Source organism: Bubalus bubalis, chromosome 20 (assembly GCF_019923935.1).
Source record: "Bubalus bubalis isolate 160015118507 breed Murrah chromosome 20, NDDB_SH_1, whole genome shotgun sequence".
NCBI lineage: Eukaryota > Metazoa > Chordata > Mammalia > Artiodactyla > Bovidae > Bubalus > Bubalus bubalis.
The window spans coordinates 11,694,558-11,717,101 of NC_059176.1; the positions used below are offsets into that span (position 1 = coordinate 11,694,558).

General features: G+C 51.7%; 1 protein-coding gene across 3 annotated transcripts in view; it reads right to left on the reverse strand.

Moving 5' to 3' along the window:
- Nucleotides 1-599: 599 nt before the first annotated feature.
- Nucleotides 600-22,544, reverse strand: part of CCDC197 (coiled-coil domain containing 197) — a 38,045-nt gene continuing 16,100 nt past the window's right edge. The window contains exons 1-8 of one of the 3 annotated variants that reach the window (XM_044933386.2): nucleotides 18,042-19,108; nucleotides 12,718-12,974; nucleotides 11,390-11,472; nucleotides 9,460-9,638; nucleotides 6,089-6,199; nucleotides 4,562-4,633; nucleotides 4,144-4,260; nucleotides 600-910 (exon numbers count right to left, since the gene is read on the reverse strand). In XM_044933386.2, coding sequence (XP_044789321.2) covers nucleotides 707-910; nucleotides 4,144-4,260; nucleotides 4,562-4,633; nucleotides 6,089-6,199; nucleotides 9,460-9,638; nucleotides 11,390-11,472; nucleotides 12,718-12,824 — 873 coding nt within the window. In that variant the 5' untranslated portion in view covers nucleotides 12,825-12,974; nucleotides 18,042-19,108 and the 3' untranslated portion in view covers nucleotides 600-706. Of the gene's footprint in view, nucleotides 911-4,143; nucleotides 4,261-4,561; nucleotides 4,634-6,088; nucleotides 6,200-9,459; nucleotides 9,639-11,389; nucleotides 11,473-12,717; nucleotides 12,975-13,480; nucleotides 13,992-18,041; nucleotides 19,109-22,544 lie in introns of those variants that run through there. The other 2 variants (XM_025271733.3, XM_025271735.3) reach the window with 2 other exon arrangements.

Here is a 22,544-nt window from a genome sequence, read left to right on the forward strand (position 1 = left end):
CAAAGCTCCTTGGTCTCAGACAGATCCACTCACAATAGTGAGAAATGCATCCCTCAGTTCCGGTACAGGTCTCCAGCTTGATACCACCCACCTGGCTGCTGCCTCCAACTCGGGACCTTCCCCTCGACCCCCTTCGCTTGTCCATGGTCCCAGGCAGGCCTCATCTTGATCCCTGTGATGTGCTTAGTCTCTCAGTCGTGTCCGATTCTTTGTGACCCCTTGGACTATAGCCCCACCAGGTTCCTCTGTCCATGGGGCTTCTCCAGGCAAGAATACCAGAGTGGGTTGCCATGCCCTCGTCTGAGACATCCTCCCCAGCCCAGGGATCGAACCCAGGTCTCCCTCACTGCAGGCGGATTCTTGACCATCTGAGCCACCAGGGAAGCCCAAGAATACTGGAGTGGGTAGCCTGTCCCTTCTCCAGGGGATCTTCCTGTCCTGCATTGCAGGCGGATTCTTTACCAGCTGAGCTACCAGGGAAGCTGCACCTTGGTCCCTATCAGTCCCCAAATGTGGGGAACAGCGCCCCCTCAGCCTCTCCTGGCCTCAGGATCCAATTCTGCTCTCTCACTGCCCTGCCCCCGCCTGCTGGCCACCCCCTCCCAGCCCCGCCCCCTCGACCCAGGAGCCCAAGTGGGTGAAGAAAATAGGCCAAGCAGGTGGGGATTTGGTCGTGATGCTGGCAGCCTGGAGGCCCCGGGCTGCCTCAGCTTAGGCTGAAGCACTCTGAAGTCTGGGTGCTGGGGAAGAGGTTCCTGGGTGTTGAGTCTTCACTCACTGAATGTTTCCTGAAGGGCCTGGAGTAGCTTCTGAGGCCCTGGTTCTTGGGGTTGTTTGCTGTCCAGCACACGATGGGTCCCGTGAGCAGTGAGATGAATCTCACAGTCTCCATTTTGTCCAACATGAATTCCTGGAAGGAAACAGAAATCTCTGGCACCTGACTGGGCACCGGCCCCTGGACACCACTTCCCAGACACCAAACCACCATCAAAGGTTGACCTGCACATCCTTTCACAAGGCCCCACAAGGATGTGGTATCAGTGCCAATTGGCAAGTGAGCAAACTGGGGCTCAGAGAGGTTGAGTGGTTTTCCTGAAACGACACAGCCCAGCAGTGGCAGAGGAGGATGGCTGAGTCCAGGTCCTCGTGTGGCTTCCTGAATGGGGTTGCCTCTTCTCACCACTTCCTCCAAGAAGCCCATCCTGACTGCCCACAGCCTCTCTCTCTGAGGGGCACTCATTTCTTAAGGGCCTGGTGAACTTTATTTCCCCCACCCCTAACTCTTTCTCAGGCATAAGAGTGTGACTCTAAGTCCTGACTGGTTGATTGTTGAGGGAGATCCTTGGGACCCCTTGACATCGCTGGGTAATTTCCTCCTTTTTCTTGGGAAGAAGATGAAATTAATACACTGTGAGTATAAGGGCAAATGAGCCCTTTCTCAAATGTTCATTCGTGTCCAACATGAAGGAGCTACACCCCAGGGGATGCCAAATATGTGGCATTCAGTGTGAGCTGTGCCACGGAGCAGGGTGGCCCTGATACTGCCCATGGCATTCTTGTGAGAAGTTCTTCTCAATTAAGATGCAGCCTCACTCACTGTGGACCATCACTGCCGGACAACACAGGCCATGGCACTTGCCCACCGCCCCCCCCTCCCAACCGCCAGTGTCCTGATAAATCCCATGGACAGAGGATCTTGGTGGGCTATAGTCCATTGAGTTGCAAAGAGTTGGACACGACTGAAGCAACTTAGCAGGCAGCAACAGGTCCCAGAGGCACTAACAATCCTGAATTCAAACTACTCCACTGAACCTGCCATGAACGAGGAAAGCAAGTGACGGCTTAGGATGAAGCCAGTGCTGAAGAGGAAATGGGGAGGGTGGAAGGGACGCTCCTTGTGGTGCCACTGAGCCTGAACCCCACCTAGATGTTGAAATTACACGCCCAACACAAGACATGCTGTTACAAGACTCAAGTAACCTCAAAAAAAAAAAAGGAAGAACAAAGCTGGAAGACTCACTTCCCAATTATAAAACTTACTACAAAGCTACAGTGATCCAGACAGTGTGGTATTGGCTAAGGACAGATGTGAGGACCAATGCAATAGGATTAAGAGTCCAGAAATAAACCTTCACATTTGCAGCCAATTGATTTTTGACAAGGATGAGGAGACAATTCAATGAGGAAAGAGTAGTCCTTTCAGCAAATGGTAACAGGACAACTGAATATCCTTACGCAAAATAATGAAATTGGACCCCCATCTGATACCATATACAAAAATTAACTAAAATTACATCACAAACCTAAACCTACAAATATCTTACAAGAAAACTTAGATATAAATCTTCATGACCTTGGATTAGGCAATAGTTTCTTAGATATGATGCATAAAGCACAAGTAACTAAAATAAAAATATATACGTTGGATTTCATCAAAATTGAAATCTTTGTGCTCTAAAAGACATCATCAAAGTGAATAGACAACCAGTAGAATGAGAGAAAATATTTTCAAATAATATATTTGATAAGGAACTTATATTCAGAATACGTAAAGAATATTTACAACTCAACAGTAAAGAAGACAAATAATCCAGTTTAAAAAATGGGAAAAGGATCTGAGTAGACATTTCTCCAAAGAAGATATGCAAATGGACAATAAACACGTGTTTATGTTGCACATTATTCATCATCAGAGAGATTAAAATCAAAATCACAATGAGAAACCACTTTATATCCACTAGGATGGCTAAACTATCAAAGACAGACCATCGAGTGTTAACAAGGATATGAAGAAACTGGATGTCTCATACTTTGCTCACAGGATTGTAAAATTACACAGCCACTTTGGAAACCAGTTGGCAGTTCCTCAAAACGTTAAACGTAGAGTTACCACGTGAACCAGAAATTCCACACCTAAGCATTTACCCAAGATAACTGAAAAAGTTATGTCCACACAAGTACGTGGCCATGGGCACTTTCTTGGTGGTTCAGTGGCTAAGACTCGCACTCCCAAGGCAGGGGGCCCAGGTTTGATCCCTGGTCAGGGAACTAGATCCCACCTGCTGCAACTTTAAAAGATCACACATGTTGCAATGAAGATCCAAAAACCCCCTGTGCTGCAACTAAGACTCAGTGCAGCCAAATAAATAAATATTTTTAAAGAACATGGGCAATAGAGGCATTATTTATAATAGCCGCCAAATGAAGACAACCCAAATGCCCATCAGTTGCCTACCGGATAAACAAGAGTGGTCTGTCCATACAATGGAGTATTATTCAGTCATAAAAGGGAATGATTTACATAACGAAGACATTATGCAAAGTTAAAGAAACCAGACACAAAATGTATTATTTGGGGGGAGTGGCAAAAGGATTCAGGAATGAGATACTGTGAATGATGGTGCAGTTCTGACTACTGAAAACAGTGAAGTGAGCTCTCTGAATGGGTAAATCTTAGGGCACTGGAAGTAGGTCTCATTAAAGATATTATTAAAACTAAAACAAGGTATGCTGTCATTGGTGGAAGCCAGTCTGATGACCTGACCTCCACTGTTGCAGCATCAGCATTATGACTGATGGGGGTGTGGACGACTGATGGGGGTGGGGACCCTCCCAGTGAGAAGGCAAAGCTCAGCGGACTTGAGGAGAGCCTGAAGTTTAAGACTAGGACACCTCGGTCCTCATCGGGAGCTCATCAGTGCTCATCGGGAGCACTAAGGCTTCCTCGGTCACTGAAATATCCCTCCCCGTGCAAACATATGATCACACCTGTGAGCATCTTGGTGTGTTGCTTTGCAGGTGTGTCAGTGTATGTTTCATGGGTATTGCAGGGTGTTCGGCAAGACCATATGACTATCTGTATGAGTGTGTACCCCGTATGTGTTTGTGTGTGTGTATGTGATGTAACAAAGTGGGACTACACATTAAGACCAGGCAGGGCAGGATTTCCTTTACAACTCTGACCCAGCACCAATAGGTGCTCACTACAAGTTTGTTGAGAGGCTAAAAAAGACCCCAAGACCCTACCGCACAGATGCAGGCACCATGCAGCCAGGGAGGGAAGGGCCAACAGGGCAGCTCACCAGGAGCCAAGGCCCAGGACAGGCTCAGGTCGAAGCCTGCCTGGGAAGCACAAGTCCTCACCTGGATGAGGTCAAGCTTGGAGAAGAGGCCCATGCCCCTGGGCACAGCGTGGGCAGAGGAGCAGCACTGCCGGACCATGTCATTGATGGCCACTTGCACGTAGTTGAGCAGCTCGTTCTGCAAGAAGGGGAGCAGGCTGGGGCCCCCTCTTAGAATCCCCTGCCCCCCTCCCCACCTTGCTCAGGCCAGATAGGCATCCTGGAGCCAGGAGCCACCTTCTCATCTCGGTCTGCACTCCACACCCAAAGGGGCTGGGATGAGTCCCTCCACTCCCCGGAGCCAGAGCATCCTCCCCTGCAAAGAGGGACACAGGATGGACTGGCTTTCCAGAGAGTCCACCCGGCTGGGGACACCTGAGGTCCACACCCAAGAGAGGGGCTTGGTCGGGGGGAATGTGGAGGAACCCAGGGCTCCTCACTCGGGGCAGCTCCAGAGTCCCGCACTTCAGGTCTTCAGAGTCATCATTAGCTGCGGCTTTCTTGCTTCCCACCTTAAAGAGAAAGACCCAGAACAGGCTCTGTAAACTGCGGCCGATCCAGCTCCCCCTCAGGGCTCCTTGGCTGGGAGTAGAAGCCCACGGACTCCAATGCTCGTGTCTTCCAAACTACTCTCCTACAGGGCCTGAGAAGGTCCCACATTCACCGACTGCACCCTGCCCACGTGGGGTGTGCCCAGCACAGCCCTGTTCCCCAGCCTGGCTTCCCCACCTCCTCCCAGCAAACCCCGAGGCTAGTAGGGTGCAGACTCTGGCATGGGGAGGACCCAGGGGGTGTTCAGAGGGTAACTAGTCCACATTCCCCAGCTCAGGAAAGAGAAGCTCAAAGGATTAAACCCAGAAATCTTGGCCCCTGACTTCAGTTCGGTTCAGTCGCTCAGTCGTGTTCGACTCTGCAGCCCCATGGACTGCAGCACGCCAGGCTTCCCTGTCTATCACCAACTCCCAGAGCTTACTCAAACTCATGTCCATTGAATTCATGATCCCATCCAACCATCTCATCCTCTGTCGTCCCCTTCTCCTCCCGCCTTCAATCTTTCCCAGCATCAGGGTATTTTCAAATGAGTCAGGACTTCACACCAGGTGGTCAAAGCATTGGAGTTTCAGCTTCAGCATCAGTCCTTCCAATGAATATTCAGGACTGATTTCCTTTAGGATGGACTGGTTGCATCTCCTCGCAGTCCAAGGGACTCTCAAGAGTCTTCTCCAACACCACAGTTCAAAAGCATCAATTCTTTGGTGCTCATCTTTCTTTATAGTCTAACTCTCACATCCATACATGAGTACTGGAAAAACCATAGCTTCAAGTCCCTTGACTTCAGCCCTGACTTATTCTTTCTGAGCATCACTCTTCTCCAAGGTGAAATAGAATATGAATAAGAATCACTTTATTTAGGGGTGCACATGCCTGAATGGGGGCATCCCAGCTACCTTAACGGCCTGTGGCCTCAGCATCTGCCTCATCTTAGAGAAGCCCTTTGACAACTAATAGCCACCAGATCAGAGCAGTCAATCCTAAAGGAAATCAACCCTGAATAGTTACTGGAAAGACTGATGCTGAAGCCGAAGCTCCTCTAGTCTGGCCACCTGATGCGAAGAATTGACCCATTAGTAAAGACCATGATGCTGTGAAAGACTGAAGGCAGGAGGAGAAGGGGAAGACAGAGGAAGAGATGGATGAATGGCATCAGCGACTGGATAGACATGAACTTGGGCAAACCCCGGGAGATGGCGAAGGACAGGGAAGCCTGGCATGCTGCAGTCCATGGGGCCACAAAGAGTCGGATACAACTCGGCAACTGAACAACAACAAGCCACAAGGGAGAAGTGGGTAAGCGGGGTGTGTGTGTGTGTGTGTGTGTGTGTGTGTGTTGGGGGCTGATATTATGGAGGAGACAGCAGCCCCCAGCTCTTGCCCCACCCCCACTCCACCCAGCGGACTGAGCTCACCTCACAGCTGCCCACGTCTTTCTGGAGGGTGAGTCCGTGTTCCAGCTGCTGCCACTGCTCCTGCTTGCGGTGATACCTCCTCTGCAGCTGGCACAGCCGGATCTTGAGGCGCTGCGGTGAGGGTGGCTGGGTCACTTTGGTGCAGCAGACCCTCCCTGGGGGCATCTGCCCTGGGCCTGGTCCAGGAGCTCAGTGCTCAGGGCGGTCTGAGCGAGGATGGGGGTGGGGGTGGAAAGTTCGGGGATCAGAAAGTTCTGGGGCATCAGAGCCATTCAAAGCACCAGGAGATGTAGGGAAAGGTATGTCTAGGTGTTCTCTGGTGGCTCAGGTGGCAAGGAATTTGCCTGCCATGGGAGACACCCAGGTTCAATCCCATGGTCGGGAAGATCCCCTGGAGGAGGGCATGTCAACCCATTCCAGTATTTCTTGCCTGGAGAATTCTATGGACACAGGAGCCTGGCAGGCTACAGTCCATGCGGTCACAAAGAATCAGACATGAAAAAAAGAAAGTGAAGTCGCTCAGTCGTGTCTGACTCTTTGCCACCCCATGGACTGTAGCCCACCAAGATCCTCCATCCATGGGATTCTCCAGGCAAGAATACTGGAGTGGGTTGCCATTTGCTTCTCCAAGGGATCTTCCCGACCCAGGGATGGAACCCAGGTCTCCCTCATTGCAGGCAGATGCTTTAACCCCTGAGTCACCAGTGAAGCTCTACTGAGTGACAAACACTTTCACTTTTCAGGCCGACTGGGGTTTGAGTCCCAGCTCAGCTCCTAGAACCCTGTTTCACTCTCCATAAGCAAAACCACCTGTCTGGGCCCTTCCGGCTGCAGGGCTGCTGGGAGGACCCTGGGTCAGGGATAAGGCTGTGAAGGCCTCTGGGGCACAGGCTGTGCTGGGCACACTCCCCCGCCAGGCCCCATGAGGATGTGCTGGGGGACACAGGATATACATGACTCCTCACTTTTCTGAGCCCTAGTTTCCTTACTTCGAAAATGAGAAAAATAGCCTGCCTGGGACTAAAGTGCAACACTTGGCTCAGAATTAATATCATCAATATTTTAATGCAATGTTTTTAAAAATCAAAGTTAATGCAAAAAATAATGTGTGATGAGTAAAATATTAAAATTTTCAATAAAGTTGGGATCCAATATTGCACTTGCACACCTCACTCACCTCCGCTAGTCTCAGCTCTAGGAATAGAAGCGCCTACCTTGGGGTGCTGGGGTGGCATCTGAATGAGATAAAGCATGTTAAGTGCTTTTCACAGTGTCCCTTAACTCAGCAGGGGCCACAGGACTGGAAAAGGTCAGTTTTCATTCCAATCCCAAAGAAAGGCAATGCCAAAGAATGCTCAAACTACCACACAATTGCATTCATCTCACACGCTAGTAAAGTAATGCTCAAAATTCTCCAAGCCAGGCTTCAGCAATACGTGAACCGTGAACTTCCAGATGTTCAAGCTGGTTTTAGGAAAGGCAGAGGAACCAGAGATCAAATTGCCAACATCCGATGGATCATCGAAAAAGCAAGAGAGTTCCAGAAAAAATCTATTTCTGCTTTATTGACTATGCCAAAGCCTTTGACTGTGTGGATCACAATAAACTGTGGAAAATTCTGAAAGAAATGGGAATACCAGACCACCTGACCTGCCTCTTGAGAAACCTGTATGCAGGTTAGGAAGCAACAGTTAGAACTGGACATGGAACAACAGACTGGTTCCAAATCAGGAAAGGAGTACGTCAAGGCTGTATATTGTCACCCTGCTTATTTAACTTATATGCAGAGTACATCATGAGAAATGCTGGGCTGGATGAAGCACAAGCTGGAATCAAGATTGCCGGGAGAAATATCAATAACCTCAGATATGCAGATGACGCCACCCTTATGGGCAGAAAGTGAAGAGGAACTAAAAAGCCTCTTGATGAAAGTGAAAGAGGAGAGTGAAAAAGTTGGCTTAAAGTTCAACATTCAGAAAACTAAGATCATGGCATCCGGTCCCATCACTTCATGGCAAATAGATGGGGAAACAGTGGCTGACTTTACTTTTTGGGGCTCCAAAATCACTGCAGATGGTGACTGCAGCCATGAAATTAAAAGATGCTTACTCCTTGGAAGGAAAGTTATGACCAACCTAGACGGCATATTAAAAAGCAGAGACATTACTTTGCCAACAAAGGTCTGTCTAGTCAAGGCTATGGTTTTTCCAGTAGTCGTGTATGAATGTGAGAGTTGGACTATAAAGAAAGATGAGCACTGAAGAATTGATGCTTTTGAACTGTGATGTTGGAGAAGATTCTTGAGAGATCCTTGGACTGCAAGGAGTTCCAACCAGTCCATCATAAAGTCCTGGGTGTTCATTGGAAGGACTGATGCTGAAGCTGAAACACCAATACTTCGGCCACCTCATGTGAAGAGTTGACTCATTGGAAAAGACCTTGATGCTGGGAGGGATTGGGGGCAGGAGGAGAAGGGGACAACAGAGGATGAGATGGTTGGATGGCATCACTGACTCAATGGACATGAGTCTCGGTAAACTCCGGAGTTGGTGATGGACAGGGAGGCCTGGCATGCTGCAGTTCATGGGGTCGCAAAGAGTGAACACGACTGAGCAACTGAACTGAATTGAACTGAACTTCCTCAAAGGAAAAAAAGAGAGAAAGAGAAAAAATGGTGTAGGTTTTCAGTGCTACCACTAGGGGGCAGAGACTGGCTGCAAACTCCAAGCCAGGTCCTTGCAAGAATCAACCAACCCGTCAGCCTCTCTTTCCCTGTTTTCTCCCTCTCCACGTCCCTATCCTCTGTCCCCTCGTGTCCCCAGGTCCCAGCTGCAGCACAAAAATTCATCATGCCATGCCTTTGCCAGGGCAGTTTCTTCTGCATGGAATGTCCATCCCTTGGGGTGAAAGTTGAATTTATTAGAAGATAAACCAAATATGAGAGAGATGACCTCTGGGGGCATTTACTCTGAGACAGTTTCTGTTTGGTGTCTCACAACTGCCTACCAGCTAGGTTGTATTGCCCCCATTTCACAGTTGAAGAAACTGAGGCTCAGAGAGGATCGTGCCCGGGGTCATGGAGCTGGTCAGAGGCTGAAGAGGAATTTGAACCTCAGTCTGTCTGAATCTAGCACTCCTGACTTTTCTACCACAAAGATTACTTTTTAAGTATAAGCTGAGTTTTCCAGGGGACACACCCAGCAGAAGCAGAGGGAAAGGGATTCAGAACAAGGCTCTGGAGTGACAGCCCCACCCAGATCCCCAGCAGCCCACCCCTGCTCCAAGCCTTCTTCTGGGGTGCAGACAGCGGTAGGTGCCTACACCCCAGTTCTCTGCCCAGGGGCATGAGCCAAGCTTCAGGCAGCTGTTACCGGGATCAGAGCCCTGTGGCCCTCCTCTAGAGACTCCAGGCTCTTGTGGACGGCCTGGTTCATCTCGAGGAAGGCCTGGAGATGCTTCTGGATGTCCTGGCTGACTGCGAAGAGCTTCCCGTAGTGCTCCACCATGGCCGCCACCGGGGTTTCTTCCGGCTCCTCCCCTTGGTTGTAGCCTACGGAGACAGTGTGTGGCAGGATGGGTGGGCACAGAATGCCCAGCCCCTACCTGCCCCCTGCAGTGATGCTCACACGGTGGTGGTGGGGAACTGCTGCTGTTAGCTGGAGCCCAGAGTTGAGAAGGCTCCATCACCCACACCTCCTGTCCCTTCAGGAGAAGCCTCAGCATTTGAAAGGCTGCAAGGATTCTGGATTGAATGAGGATTCTGGATTGCTGTCGAGCGAGACATGAGACTCCCCATGCCCTGCCCCATCCCCTGGAACCCGCAGGAGAAACTGCTGGCTGGGGGAGCCTGCAGGAAGAGGACAGGGGTCGTTGCTGCCCTGAGTGAACAGGCCCCAGCCTTGGTGTTTGCTCCTTCTGGGTGGGTTGAACAGGGTTGCATGGCTAGGAAGGCCCCAACCTAGGAGGTTGCTGGCAGCAGCCCTGGGTGCTGGGTCCACATCAAGACCTGTGCTTGGCCTGGAGCCCTGCGCCCCTTCTTGGCTCATTTCTCAAGGCTCTCTGGTGCTGCTCAACCTTCCAATCACACCTCCTAGCAACCCCTGCAGGGCCCCGGTGTTCCAGCACACTGGAACTCACCAGCCCCAAACCCACCACGCGGGGCTCCAGCCTACGTTTGTGCTGTTCCCTCTGCCTGCAGCGCTGGGCCCCTTTGCTGGACACCTTGGAGCTCCATGAGTGGCCCCCTCTTCCATGAAGCCTTCCCTGACCTCCAGGGCAGAGTCCCTGGGGCTCCCACAGCTCCAGAGCACTTAGCACAGTGACTCTGAAATCAGATAGACCAAAGTCTGAGACCCAGCTCCACCACTTCCTGGCTGGGTGACCTTGGGTAAGTCCCTTAACATCTCTGAGCCTGGGTAACACAGTTTCCAGAAGCTCCCACGTGTATGCATACTCAGTTACCCAGTCATATCCAACTGTTTGCAACCCCATGGACTGTAGCCTGCCAGGCTCTACTGTCCCTGGGATTCTCCAGGCAAGAATACTGGATTGCCATTTCCTTTTCCAGGGGATCTTCCTGATCCAGGGATCAAACCTGCGTCTCCTGCATCTCGTTCTTTGACAGGCAGATTCTTTACCACTGAGCTACCTGGGAAGCCCTGGCACCTCGTAAGGAGGACTTATACCTTAGCACAGAGTAAATATTTCATAAACAATAATAGTTATTTTATTATTGATGGTGTAAAGATAATAATATGATGATAATAATACAAATATGTAACTATGACTTCCCTTCCATTTCCTACTAAATTCCCAGCACTGATCACAGTGGATTCTGGCACAAACCACGATCAAACAAAACACAGAAACCCATTTCAGATGTCTGTAATTTTAGCTCCTAAGAGCAAAACCAAAGACAAATGAGATAACAACAATAGCTGACATTTCCTGGGTGCTAGCTGGACGTCAGGCACTGTGATTTGGGGTTGGCCAGAAAGTTCATTCGGGGTTTCCCATTAAATGGTACAGAAAAACCCAAGGGAACTTTTTGGCCAACCCAGTACGTGGTGATGAAATGTGATCCAGGCCACAGAACTCTCATTGTTCTTACTGTACAGACACTGAGAACTTGCCATCCAGGTCACACGGCTGGCAGCCAGGCTGGCTCGACCACAGTGAAACGGGCCTGTGGGTTCCCATGCAGCAGGTGAGCTCGAGGTTCAGTGGGGCCACACGTGCCCAGGTCCTGGGCAGGGAGGTGGTCGCGGAGAGGACAGCCATCTGCAAAAGCTCCATACGTACCCTTGGGAATTTTCTCAAGGACCTTGATCAGATAGTCTTCAAAAACCTTGTGCTTCTCCACCTCCCTCTTCAGCTTTCTCTGCCTGTAGAGTGAACCAGACTTGAGGATGTGGTGTGGAGACCCCCAGGCCATGACCCCTGGCAAGGGCCCATCTCTGGAGCTGTGTGGATCTGGGCTGGACCGGCCACTGTCCCCATCAGTGGGCCACTGACTGCGTCTCTCCACCCCAATTTTACTGCTGAGTAAACTGAGTCATAGACAGGTCAAACAGATGCCTGTGGTCAGGCCGTAAGAAAGGAGACCTGGGGGGAAAAGCAAGGCTGAAACTTTCTGGCGTGGGGTCTACAGAGCCCCTCTTGCAGGCTGAGCAGGTGGCAGATGGCCTGAGCCCCGACTAGCCAGTGATCCAGCCAGGGGCTTCACCTCTCTGCCTGGGTGGGCCATGTGTAACAGGCGTAACTAGTTCCTCACAGGAAGGTGGGGACCAGGTCTGGAACGCCCAGCACATCTGAGGTCGGGGCCCCAGCAGCCCCCAGAGGGGAGACGGCCACATGGACTGCCCAGCCATGCTTGACAGTCAAGGACATCACCAAGCAAGATGAGTCTCCTGCTCTGGGCCCATTCAAGGTCAGCAGTCAAGGGCAGAGGGGGACAGGACCATGGTAGGTATCTCTGAGTGACCGCTGAGTGCCCCAGGGCAAGCCACTCTGCATCTCAGGCCCTATTTTCTCATCCACACCATCCTGAAAAATGCAAGAAAGAATGGTCTTTCCCGCTGCAAATACCACGTGGGGTAAGCCACAGTGCTAAACATTATTGGGGTTGGAAACCCTGTGAGCATATGATAGATGGGTTGGATCTTCTCTCCAAAAAATCACACACAGATGCATCCTTTTGTACCCAATTCAGGCTTTCGTGGGCAGCCTGATATGGAAGGGGCTCTCTGGGCAAGGACCCAGGGCGTCTGCTTGGAGCCAGGACAGCATCCTCGCACGTTGATTTTGGAAGGGCTGAGTTGACAGGTGCATGGGGATGGCCACCCACAGCCCTGCCTTCACGCTGGGAGACTGAGCTTGTGCGGGGCCTGGGGCCAGCCAAAGCCTGAAGTCAAAGAGGGAGAGTTAGGCGCCCCCACCCCTCTCTACTCACAATTCAGCTACCCCTCCTGACTTACTCCAGGCATCCCCCACCCCCGGCCATTTCCTGGCCTTGAGGAATTTTTCCACTGTTTCCTCAGGCATTTTTGCTCAGTCCCAGCCACTTAGGCCACCGTAGGTGGCCCTGGGGCCCGGGCCCGGGGCACAGCGGGGCTTGGGACAACTCGTACTTGGCCTGGAGTTGGCAGAGTTCCTGGAACAGCACCTGCAGGTCCCTGTCCTTGCTGCCGGGATCGCTCGGGCCAGCCTCCTGGCCTGCGTCCCTGGCCGCCAGCATCGCCGCCACACCACCTCGGGTGACTCTGGACGATGGGGGCCGCGTGGGCCAGGCAGGAAGGAGGTGGGTGTCCACGACAACAGCCAAGGCAGCAGCTTTCTCTTCCAGTCCTCCTGACGGCGCTCAGAAGTCAGGTTCCAGTCTCGCTTCCTAGAAAAGGAAACCGAGGTTCAGAGGGGACCCCTGTGATCAGCTTGAGGATGTACAGCAGGGCTGATCTGGACTCCAGTTTCATTAAATTCAAAGTCTGGGGCCTCTCAGCAGTGCCTCCAGCTCTGGAGGGACCAAAGGTGCCATTCTGCAGTGGCATCGTCATCGTCACACCATAACGGGGACTGTCAAGACCCACGGGCGCCAAGATGCCTAGGAGTTTCAACAGGTGCTGGCTTCCAAGAGCATTTAGGAAAGAGTCCAAGGGGGCAGAGCTGGGGCAGGGTCAAAGAGTAGCCCACAGAGGGAGGAGGCTCCTTTGTCATCTGTCTCTCCCCACCCATCCTGCCAACCATTTATGCATTTAACTGACATCATATACTCTGAGCGTCCATAGAGCTAGACCAAGGTAGACACTTGGAATAAGCTCACAGTCAAACTGGGAAGGTGGCCTAGTTAACAGGCAGTTTCAACACAGCCTTGCCAAGAGTTCCTGGGCTGCTCACCTAAGTCTGGTTTGCTAGTTACAGCTAAAAGAAGACAATCTCCCTAAGCGGGCTATTCATTGACCACCTGCTGGGCGAGGCCAGCACATGGGAGGAGCAGGGTGAGAAGGGGAGGGGTTACTTGGTCAGCTTTTCCAGCCCCCAGAGTCAGACAGGGGTCCATGAGCACAGGGAGGAGGAAGGGGCCTGGCTGACTCACTCCGGGAGCACAAAGCCATCGCCAACCTATGACGTCACAATGCTAGCTTCCGTTCTCATGACGTTGTCTATTGCAGGATTCACCTGGGGGTGGAGTGGAGGGCCTGATTCCCTGAGGTCCTGGGGGCCTTTTTCACCCTGGTTCAGTTCCCCAGGGGAAGGGGTGGAGAGGCGTTGGTGACCTCAGGGTGGAGGGGGGGGAGGGTGGACTTGGGCTATTTTTACCCTTCTTTCAAGGCTGATCTTCCTTGATACCGCTACCTTGCAAGTTTCCCAAATCCTACTGGCTTGTCCTGGGACTCCCTTTTTGCCTCCTTTAACCTGATTCTGGGTAGCTATAGCTTGGTACTTCCCTAGGTGGGATAGTCAGCAACCATGGAGGGTTCAGCCTCTCTCTCTTCCACCCCTCTGTCACCCCCCACCCCCACCCCCCCCCAAGGCCAAGGATGAAGCCTGGCCTCGGGCAGGGGAGGTGGGGGAACAGAAGGAAACTTCTGGACCTAAACCTGGTCCTGGCTCTGCCCCTGCCTAATGCTCTGCCCTGTTACCTGGTGCAGGGCCTCTGTCACCGGCGGGGACCTGGGCATGGTGCCTGCCTCTGATACACCTGTTCCATTCACTGCCCAGTTATCTGGCCTGGCCTTCCCCACTGGAGGCCCCATTCAATCAGAGCAGGGGCTCTGCAGAGGGCAGCCTGGGAGGGTCTCACCGGGGAGACCGTCAGGAGGGCCTGCAGTGAAGGTCGAGGTAGGGCAGGGGCTCTGCAAGTGCAGAGACAGGGCTGGGCTTGAGGGCAGGGTGTGAGGTTGGGTCTGTGGCTGGAGCTGGGCAGGGGCTAGGGCTATGACTAAGGCTGGGGCAGGCTCTGGACCAAAGGTTGAGGATGGGGCAACAGCCAACCCAGAGGAGCTGGGTTGTTATTCTGGGATAATTCCCCAGCTTGCACTCTTCAGCATTCCCCTCATGACTCTTCATCCACAGGCAATGGGTTCGGTCTTACCTGGCAGAGGAGTCCACCTGGCAGAGGAGTCCCTGAGCAGATCCCAAGGGAGCTATCTGACCCTCCATGGTTCTGGAGCCCAGAAAGCATTTGTTGAGACCAACCAAGAAACAAAGGTGGACCTGGATCTGGCCTTCGGCTCAGATGAAGGGTTGCTGGTGCTAAGGGAGAGAAGCCCCGGGGCTGCCCAGAGGGTCAGAGCCAGGCCTGGGGATGGGGCTTGTCTGTGGAGGAGGGGCAGAGGAAGTCCCCCCAGTTTTGACAATGTCTGAGATGGTTCTTAAGCTTCCCAGTTGGTAGTAGTGGTAAAGAACCCACCTGCCAATGCAGGAGACATAAGACATGTGGGTTGGATCCCTGGGTTGGGAAGATCCCCTGGAGGAGGGCAAGGCAACCCACTACAGTATTCTTGCCTGGAGAATCCCATGGACAGAGGAGCCTGGCGAGCTACATGGGGTCGCAAGATCACAAATAGTCGGACATGACTGAAGCAACTTAGTACGCATGTATGAGGTGGTTCTTGAAGATAAGAATGAATGAGGATGGACCTAGAGGTGATTGTAGTAAGTAGAGTAAGTCAGAGAAAGACAAATGGCAGATATCACTTACATGTGGAATTAAAAAAAAAAATACAAATGACTATTTACCAAACAGAAACAGACTTTCAGACATAGAAAACAGACTTAGGATTACCAAAGGAAAAAGGAAGAGGAGAGATAAATTAGGAGTTTGGGATTAACAAATATATACTGGTGCTGCTGCTGCTAAGTCACTTCAGTCGTGTCCAACTCTGCGCGACCCCATAGACGGCAGCCCACCGGGATCCCCCGTCCCTGGGATTCTCCAGGCAAGAACACTGGAGTGGGTTGCCATTTCCTTCTCCAATGCATAAAAGTGAAAAGTGAAAGTGAAGTCGCTCAGTCGTATCCCACTCTTAAACAAGGCCCTACTGTCTAGCACGGGGAACTCGACTCAGTTCTTGTAATAACCTCTACTGGAAGGGAATCTGAACTAGAATAGATAGGTACATATGGATAACTGAGTCACTTTCCTGTATACCTGGAACAAACACAGCATTGTAGATCAACTATACTTCAGTTTTAAAAAGAAGAATGAGTGAGGAGAAGTAAGGTGGAAAGGGCATTCCTGCAGAAGGACTGGCAGAGACAAATGTTCAGAGACACACAGTAGCAGACATGGACTGTGAGAACAGTAGGTTTAGTGGCTAAGTCATGTCTGACTCTTATGACCCCATGGACTGTAGCCTGCCAGACTCCTCTGTCCGTGGGATTCTCCAGGCAAAAATACTGGAGTGGGTTGCCATTTCCTTCTCCAGCGGATCTTCCCAACCCAGGAATCAAACCCAAGTCGCCTGCACGGCAGGCAGATTCTTTACCAACTGAGCTACAAGGGAAGCCCTGTGAGGACAGTAGGTGGATCCTTAAAAGCTGAAGGTGAAGGTCAAAGCCAGGATATGTCTGGGGAAGTTGTCAGCAGTATCCAGAGCATCTCCACCAGGACCTTGGGATGCCTGCAACGGAAACTGGCAGGGCCACTCTGGACAAAGAACACATCCGTGAGAGGCTGTGAGGGATTGCACAGAATCAGAAGAAAGGCTGAAGAGCCAGGTTCAGAGAGGACCAGGTCCCAGGGCAGCCCTGGAGATCCAGACAGCAGGAACTCAGGGTATTCCTGTAAATCCTTCCAACCTCTTTACATAAGCTTCTCCATCCTTAAGAGGCCAAGTCCTTAGAGAATGTGCCCAACTGGCTGAGCCTGGGTCATGTGCCCGCCCCTTGGCTTGACTGACAGTCACATCATGGGCTCTACCGTGGGGGCTGAAGATTTCCCAGGGCAAATCCTGAGGCTGTTGACTCTAGAAGGGGAAATGGACCCTGGGCAGGGCTCACTGCACAGAGGCTCAGAGAAAATGGAATAAGGAGTTTGGGCTTTATCCTGAAGGTGATAAGCAGCTAAAGGAGAGACACTGCCAGACTGCCATTTCAGAGCCTGCTGATGGGCTCAGAGTGGAAGGGAGGCAGGCAGGCCAGCCGTGGCAATGTCTAATGCTTTCAGCACACTTGTAAGCACTTCCCACGTGGGAGCTCATTTAATTGCTATTTTGCAGATGGGGAAACTGAGGCCCAGAGAGGTTAAGTAAGTTGCCCAAGGTCTCACCATTGGGAAATTGCTGAGCTATGAAGTTGGGATTCTAGAAGCGTCAGGAAGGTTGAGTTTTGCTGGGACATGGGGTCCTCCAAGGATATAGACTGAGGGAGGCGGCCCTGGGGGAGGCTCCATCAGCACCCCCATCCCCGGGCGTCAAGCCTTCATTTATTAAGGGCACATGACTGACCCGCCTTCTGCTAAAGCAGCTGCCGGAACAGCCTCACCAGACCCTCATCTCTTCCCAGGCTCACACCACTCTGTAACCTCATCTCCCAGCAACACAGGGCCCTAAACCACTTGACCCAATAAAGCCATAGGCAGGGGGGTTGAGAAGGTGGTGGGACCATTCACTTCCCAGGGAGGATTTTATTTTTGGCCTGAAATGTCCCACCCGTGAACAAGACTGGGAGACAGACTGCATGTGGCTCCAGAGATATTTCTCCCTGTCTGGCCATACAGATGGGGCTTCCTGGATGGCTCAGAGGGTAAAGAATTCACCTGCAATGTGGGAGACAGAGGAGACACAGGTCCGATACCTGGGTCAAGAAGATTCCCCTGGAGAAGGAAATGGCAACCTGCCCCAGCATTCTTGCCTGGAAAATTCCATGGACAGAGGAGCCTTGGGGGCTACAGTCCAAAGGGCCGCAAAGAGTCAGACACGACTATGCAGGGCCCCACAGAGCCCTATAGAAAGACAGCCACAATTTCAGGGCACGACGCCTGCTGTGGACTTACTGCTGCCTGGCTCTTGGCCTGGAGTCTCTCTTTGAATTCTCAGCACAAACCTTGCAAAAGGTGGAAGCATGGCTCCATTTTGCAGATGAGAAAACTGAGGATCAATGAGGAGAAGTCACTTGCCAAGGGCACATGGCTCATAATGGGTAGCAGGGCTGGCTGTGCAATCTGTGGGACCCAGCGCAACAGGAAAAAGCTGGACCCCTTACTCAGAAAATTAAGAATTTCAAGACAGTGACAGCAGGCCGTAAAACCAATTGGGAATCTTGGGAGCATGGGCCTTGCACAACTGCATAGGTCCTGCTCGGAATTTGGACCCCGGTCTAGGGGGTCCAGAACCTGTTTTTAAACTCCCACTTCCTTCCAGCCTGAGGAGGCTCCCCGCCCGACACCCCACCCTACCTCCCCCCACCCCTCTCCAGCGAGCTACAGTGACCAGGGTAGGAGTCAGGAGCTTACCTCAGGGCTGAAAGGAACTTCAGAAAAGTGGAGATCAAGGTGAGGGAGGCAGGAAGTGCCAAGGTTCCACCGCTGCGGAGCAGCCCAGGTTCCAGACCTCCCAGGGCAACCTCTATCTCTTGGGCTTCCGGAGAGAGAAATTCAAGGTCAAGCTGTCCATTATAGACAGTTGGGAGCCCGCTTCAAGGGCAGAGACACAATTAAATGGCAATAGAATCCCCTTTTGGAAAGCTTTAACAAGGACAGTGAGGCTGGAATTTGACCCCAGGGCTTGAGTCTCACAGCACAGCAGAAGGGAATGGCAGATCAGGCCTCTGCGCAGAATTCCAGCCCAGCCTACTCTGCAGCCCCCAAACGCCCTGCAACAGGGACAAAGCTGGCCTTCTGCATCCAGAGGTGATGATGCCCAGAACGCAGAGAGTGAGGCTGTGGAGCCAGGCAGTTCGACCAACTGTGTGACCTTAGGAAAAGTACACAACCTCTCTGAGCCTCATTTTCCAGAAATGCAAACTAGAGATAACAACAACCCAGGATTAAATGAAATAATCCACATAGAACATGTAACAGCATCTCATTTTGGTAAAAATAGTGCGTGTGTGTGTGTACAAAGAGGAAACTCTAGAAGGATAGGAAAGCTTTTAGGATCTGATTAATATTTTGGGGACAGAGGATGAGGGGAAACCTTCCTCTAACTCTTTGAGAAAAGCAAGCAGCTCTGCCTGACAGCTGGTAGGAGTTCTACCAGCCTGAGTTTCGCTTCTCGCTCCCTCCAGATCACAGTGGCAGGGCCTGCCTGGCACAGGATGCTTGTCTGAGAGTGAGTTTTCACAGAGGGAGGGCCTGAAGCAGCTGAGCCCTGTTTCTGGGCCTGGTGCCAAGGGCGGCTCCAGGGAAGGGATGGGGAGTCTGTGTAGCTGGTGGGGGGTGAGGAGGGGTGACGGGTGGATGGGGGAGTTGCGGGGTATGGGTGAAGGCGTAGCGAGCGTGAGGCAGACAAGCATAGCGGTTCTGCCAGAATCTTGCTAAGACCCTGCACTGCTTAGATTCCCCACCCCCACTGAGATAGACTCTCAGGTATGTCTCTAACCCTCCCTCCCACCCCAGTCCTCTGAGGTCCCAGCTCCAGCCCTCATCCTTGCTCTGCATCCCCTGAACCCGCCCCGCCCCCCCAGGAAGGTCTCGGGTACCAGAGCTGGGGCAGCCCTTCCGAGGCCGCTGGGCCCTCCGGGACAGAGGACAGGGCACTGGCCGGGGCCCCAGGGCCCATCAAGGGGGCTAGGCCTTTCAATGTCTCTGCCATGACATCTTGGCTCCCTCCACGCCCCACACCCTCCACAGAGTTCAGAGGAACTGCCCTCGAGAAGAGGTGTGGGAAGGGCCTGCTCCAACCACAAGAAGCGAGGGTTGAGTTATTTAGTCACCAAACTGTGTCCAGCTCTTTGCGACCCCATGGACTGTAGCCCTCCAGGCTTCCCCGTCAGTGGGATTTCCCAGGCAAGAATACTGGAGTGGGTTGCCCTTTTCTTTCTCCAGGGGATCTTTCCTACCCAGGGATTGAACCCACGTCTCCTGCTTGGCAGGCACATTCTTTACCACTGAGCCACCTGGGAAGCCCACTAGGGCTGAGGGTCACCCATTAATTATTTCCTCTTTGTCCTAGAACATAACCTTCCCCAGGAAGAGTTTTCAGGGCAATCTGGGGAAACACTGAGGTATAGGGAACAGAAAGGCCTGGGCTCAATCACAGCTCCTCCACACTCCAGCCTTGTAACATTGGCAGGTCACCTCTTAGCTCTGAGCTTCAGTAATGGGGTCATCTTAACGAGGCCCACTGGATCTGCCTTCAGAACCACTCAGATCCATCCACTGGCCCACACCGGTCCAAACCCCCATCTCTGCGACATGGGCCAATGCAGTGACTGTCCCTGCGGGCATCCTACTTCTCCGTCTCCTGCAGGCCAGTCTCCTCCCTGCAGCCAGAGAGGGTTCCTTCAAGAGCAAATCCCCTCTGCCCACTTCCCTGTCTAAAACCAGTGCAATGCAGATAACTGCTTAACCACCTGCTTCCCAGGGTGCAAAGCCATGACCTGTGGTGCTTGCCAATTTCCATGGTGTAAATACTCCCACTGTGGCTGATTTCAAGCTACTAATAGTTTAACAACAGGCAAAAAATCCTGAAGATTTAACAGATGATTGTCAGGAGTGGGCATGAGTTGTCTGCAGCATACCACTGCTTACAAACCTTCCAATAATTACAAAAGAAATTTAAACCCTGGAGGACCAGGTCCCCAGTGATCTGGTCCCCTACCTCAACCATTTTCCCCACATTGGTCTTCCCCTGGCTCACCCCAGGGCCTTTGTACCTGTGGTTTCCTCTGCCAAGAGCACTGTTTTCTCAGCTCTTCATAATATCAATACTTTCTCCCTCTTGCCTTTTTGATCTCAGCTCAGATGCACCTCTCAGGGTGGCCTCCCCTGACCATCTCAAACCCTCTTGACTTCAGCTCACCTTTGGTCTCACCGCATTCTTGTTCTGGGGAAAAAAAAGGGAAAATGGGGAAATTGGGGGAAAAATGAAGCAGTGGCAGATTTTATTTTCTTGGGCTCCAAAATCACTGCAGAAGGTGACTGCGGCCATGAAATTAAAAAATACTTGCTCCTTGGAAGAAAAGCTATGACAAATCTAGATAGCATATTAAAAAGCAGAGACATCACCTTGCCAACAAAGGTCTATATAGTCAAAGCTATGGTTTTTCCCGTAATCATGTAAGAGTTGGACCATAAAGAAGGCTGAGCACCAAAAAACTGATGCTTTCAAATTGTGGTGCTGGAGAAGACTCTTGAGAGTCCTTTGGGCAGTGAGGAGATCAAACCAGTCAATCCTAAAGGAAATCAACCTTAGATATTCATTGGAAGGACTGATACTGAAGCTGAAGCTCCAATACTTTGGCCATCTGATGTGAAGAGCCAACACTTTGGAAAAGACCCTGATTCTGGGAAAGATTGAGGGCAGGAGGAGAAGGGGGCGACAGAGGATGAGATGGTTGGATGGCATCACCGACTCAATGGTTTGAGCAGGCTCTGGGAGATGGTGAAGGACAGAGAAGCCTGGCATGCTGCCGTCTATGGGGTCACAAAGAGTCAGACATGACTTAGCGACTGAACAACAACATTCTTGTTCAGTTCTATTTTGGTCTTGTTACTCTGGGTTGTCTCTCTCCTCACTGGAATCTGATGTCCACCAGGACAAAGAATGGTCCGTCTGGAATCTTAGTGTCTAAAACAATAGTATAACTTTCAGGTGGCTCAGTGGTAAAGAATCCGCTTGCTAATGTAGGAGACTCGGGTTCGATTTCTGAGTCAGGAAGATCCCCTGGAGAAGAGAATGGCAACCCATCCGAGCATTCTTGCCTGGAGACTCCCATGGACAGAGAAGCCTGGAGGGCTACACTCCATGGGGTCCCAAAGAGCTGGACTTAGTGACTGAGCACACACAGAGGAGAATAGTACCAGACACACAGTAGGTGCTCAATAGATGTATGGGTACAAGCACAGCTTTGGAGACACATCTTTGGTTTTAAGTCATGGCTTCCCCACCAGTCACGTGCATAACTATCGTCACGTAATCTCTCTGGACCTCAGTTTCCTCATCTGTAAATTGGGGACAGCAGTGTCTGTGTGATGGAGCTGTGAGAACCCAGAGTACAGTGTCTGTTATTACCAGGGTCTCAGAAAATATGACCAGCCTCTTCACTTGCATATATCCAATCGCAGGGACTCAGTCCCTCCCAGTCACCTTGTCCACCTCTGGGCCACTCTGACTGCCAGAACATCTTCCCTTCCTTACACTGAGTCCAATTATGTCTCCTCATAGTGTCCCTCGTTAAGTCCTAGTTCCTCATAGGAAGTCTTGTGTTTTCATAACCACGCTGTGAATGTTGGAGCAGACTGATGTCACATTTCAGCATGGCACTGAAGGCAGATGTGACGTTCCTCAGTGGCTCCTCTCCAGTCACGAGCTGTCCCATCTTGGCACATTGCCTGATGTCGCTGAGCCTCAGTTTCTTCCTCTGTGAAATGGGGTTAACGTAGTACCTACCTCAAGTGTAGTTGTGGGGATTAAACTAGCTGATTTACACATACACTTGGGCTTCCTTTGTAGCTCAGCTGGCAAAGAATCCACCTACAATGCAGGAGACCTGGGTTCAATCTCTGGGTTGGGAAGATCCCCTGGAGAAGGGAAAGGCTGCCCATTCCAGTATTCTGGCCTGGAGAATTTCATGGACTGTATAGTCCATGGGGTCGCAAGAAGTCACGCACAACTGAGCAACTTGCACACGACCCCCCACACACAGAAAGCCACTGTTATTACTCTTACTCTGCCTGGCGTGGGTCCACTCCCAGAGCCAGAATTTGTGCCATTTTCAGGTCCACAGCCATTTCCGGTTAAGGCCAGGCCCTCTCTTGAATGCTCTGCAGCCAAGCTGGAAAAAGGGCCCGTTC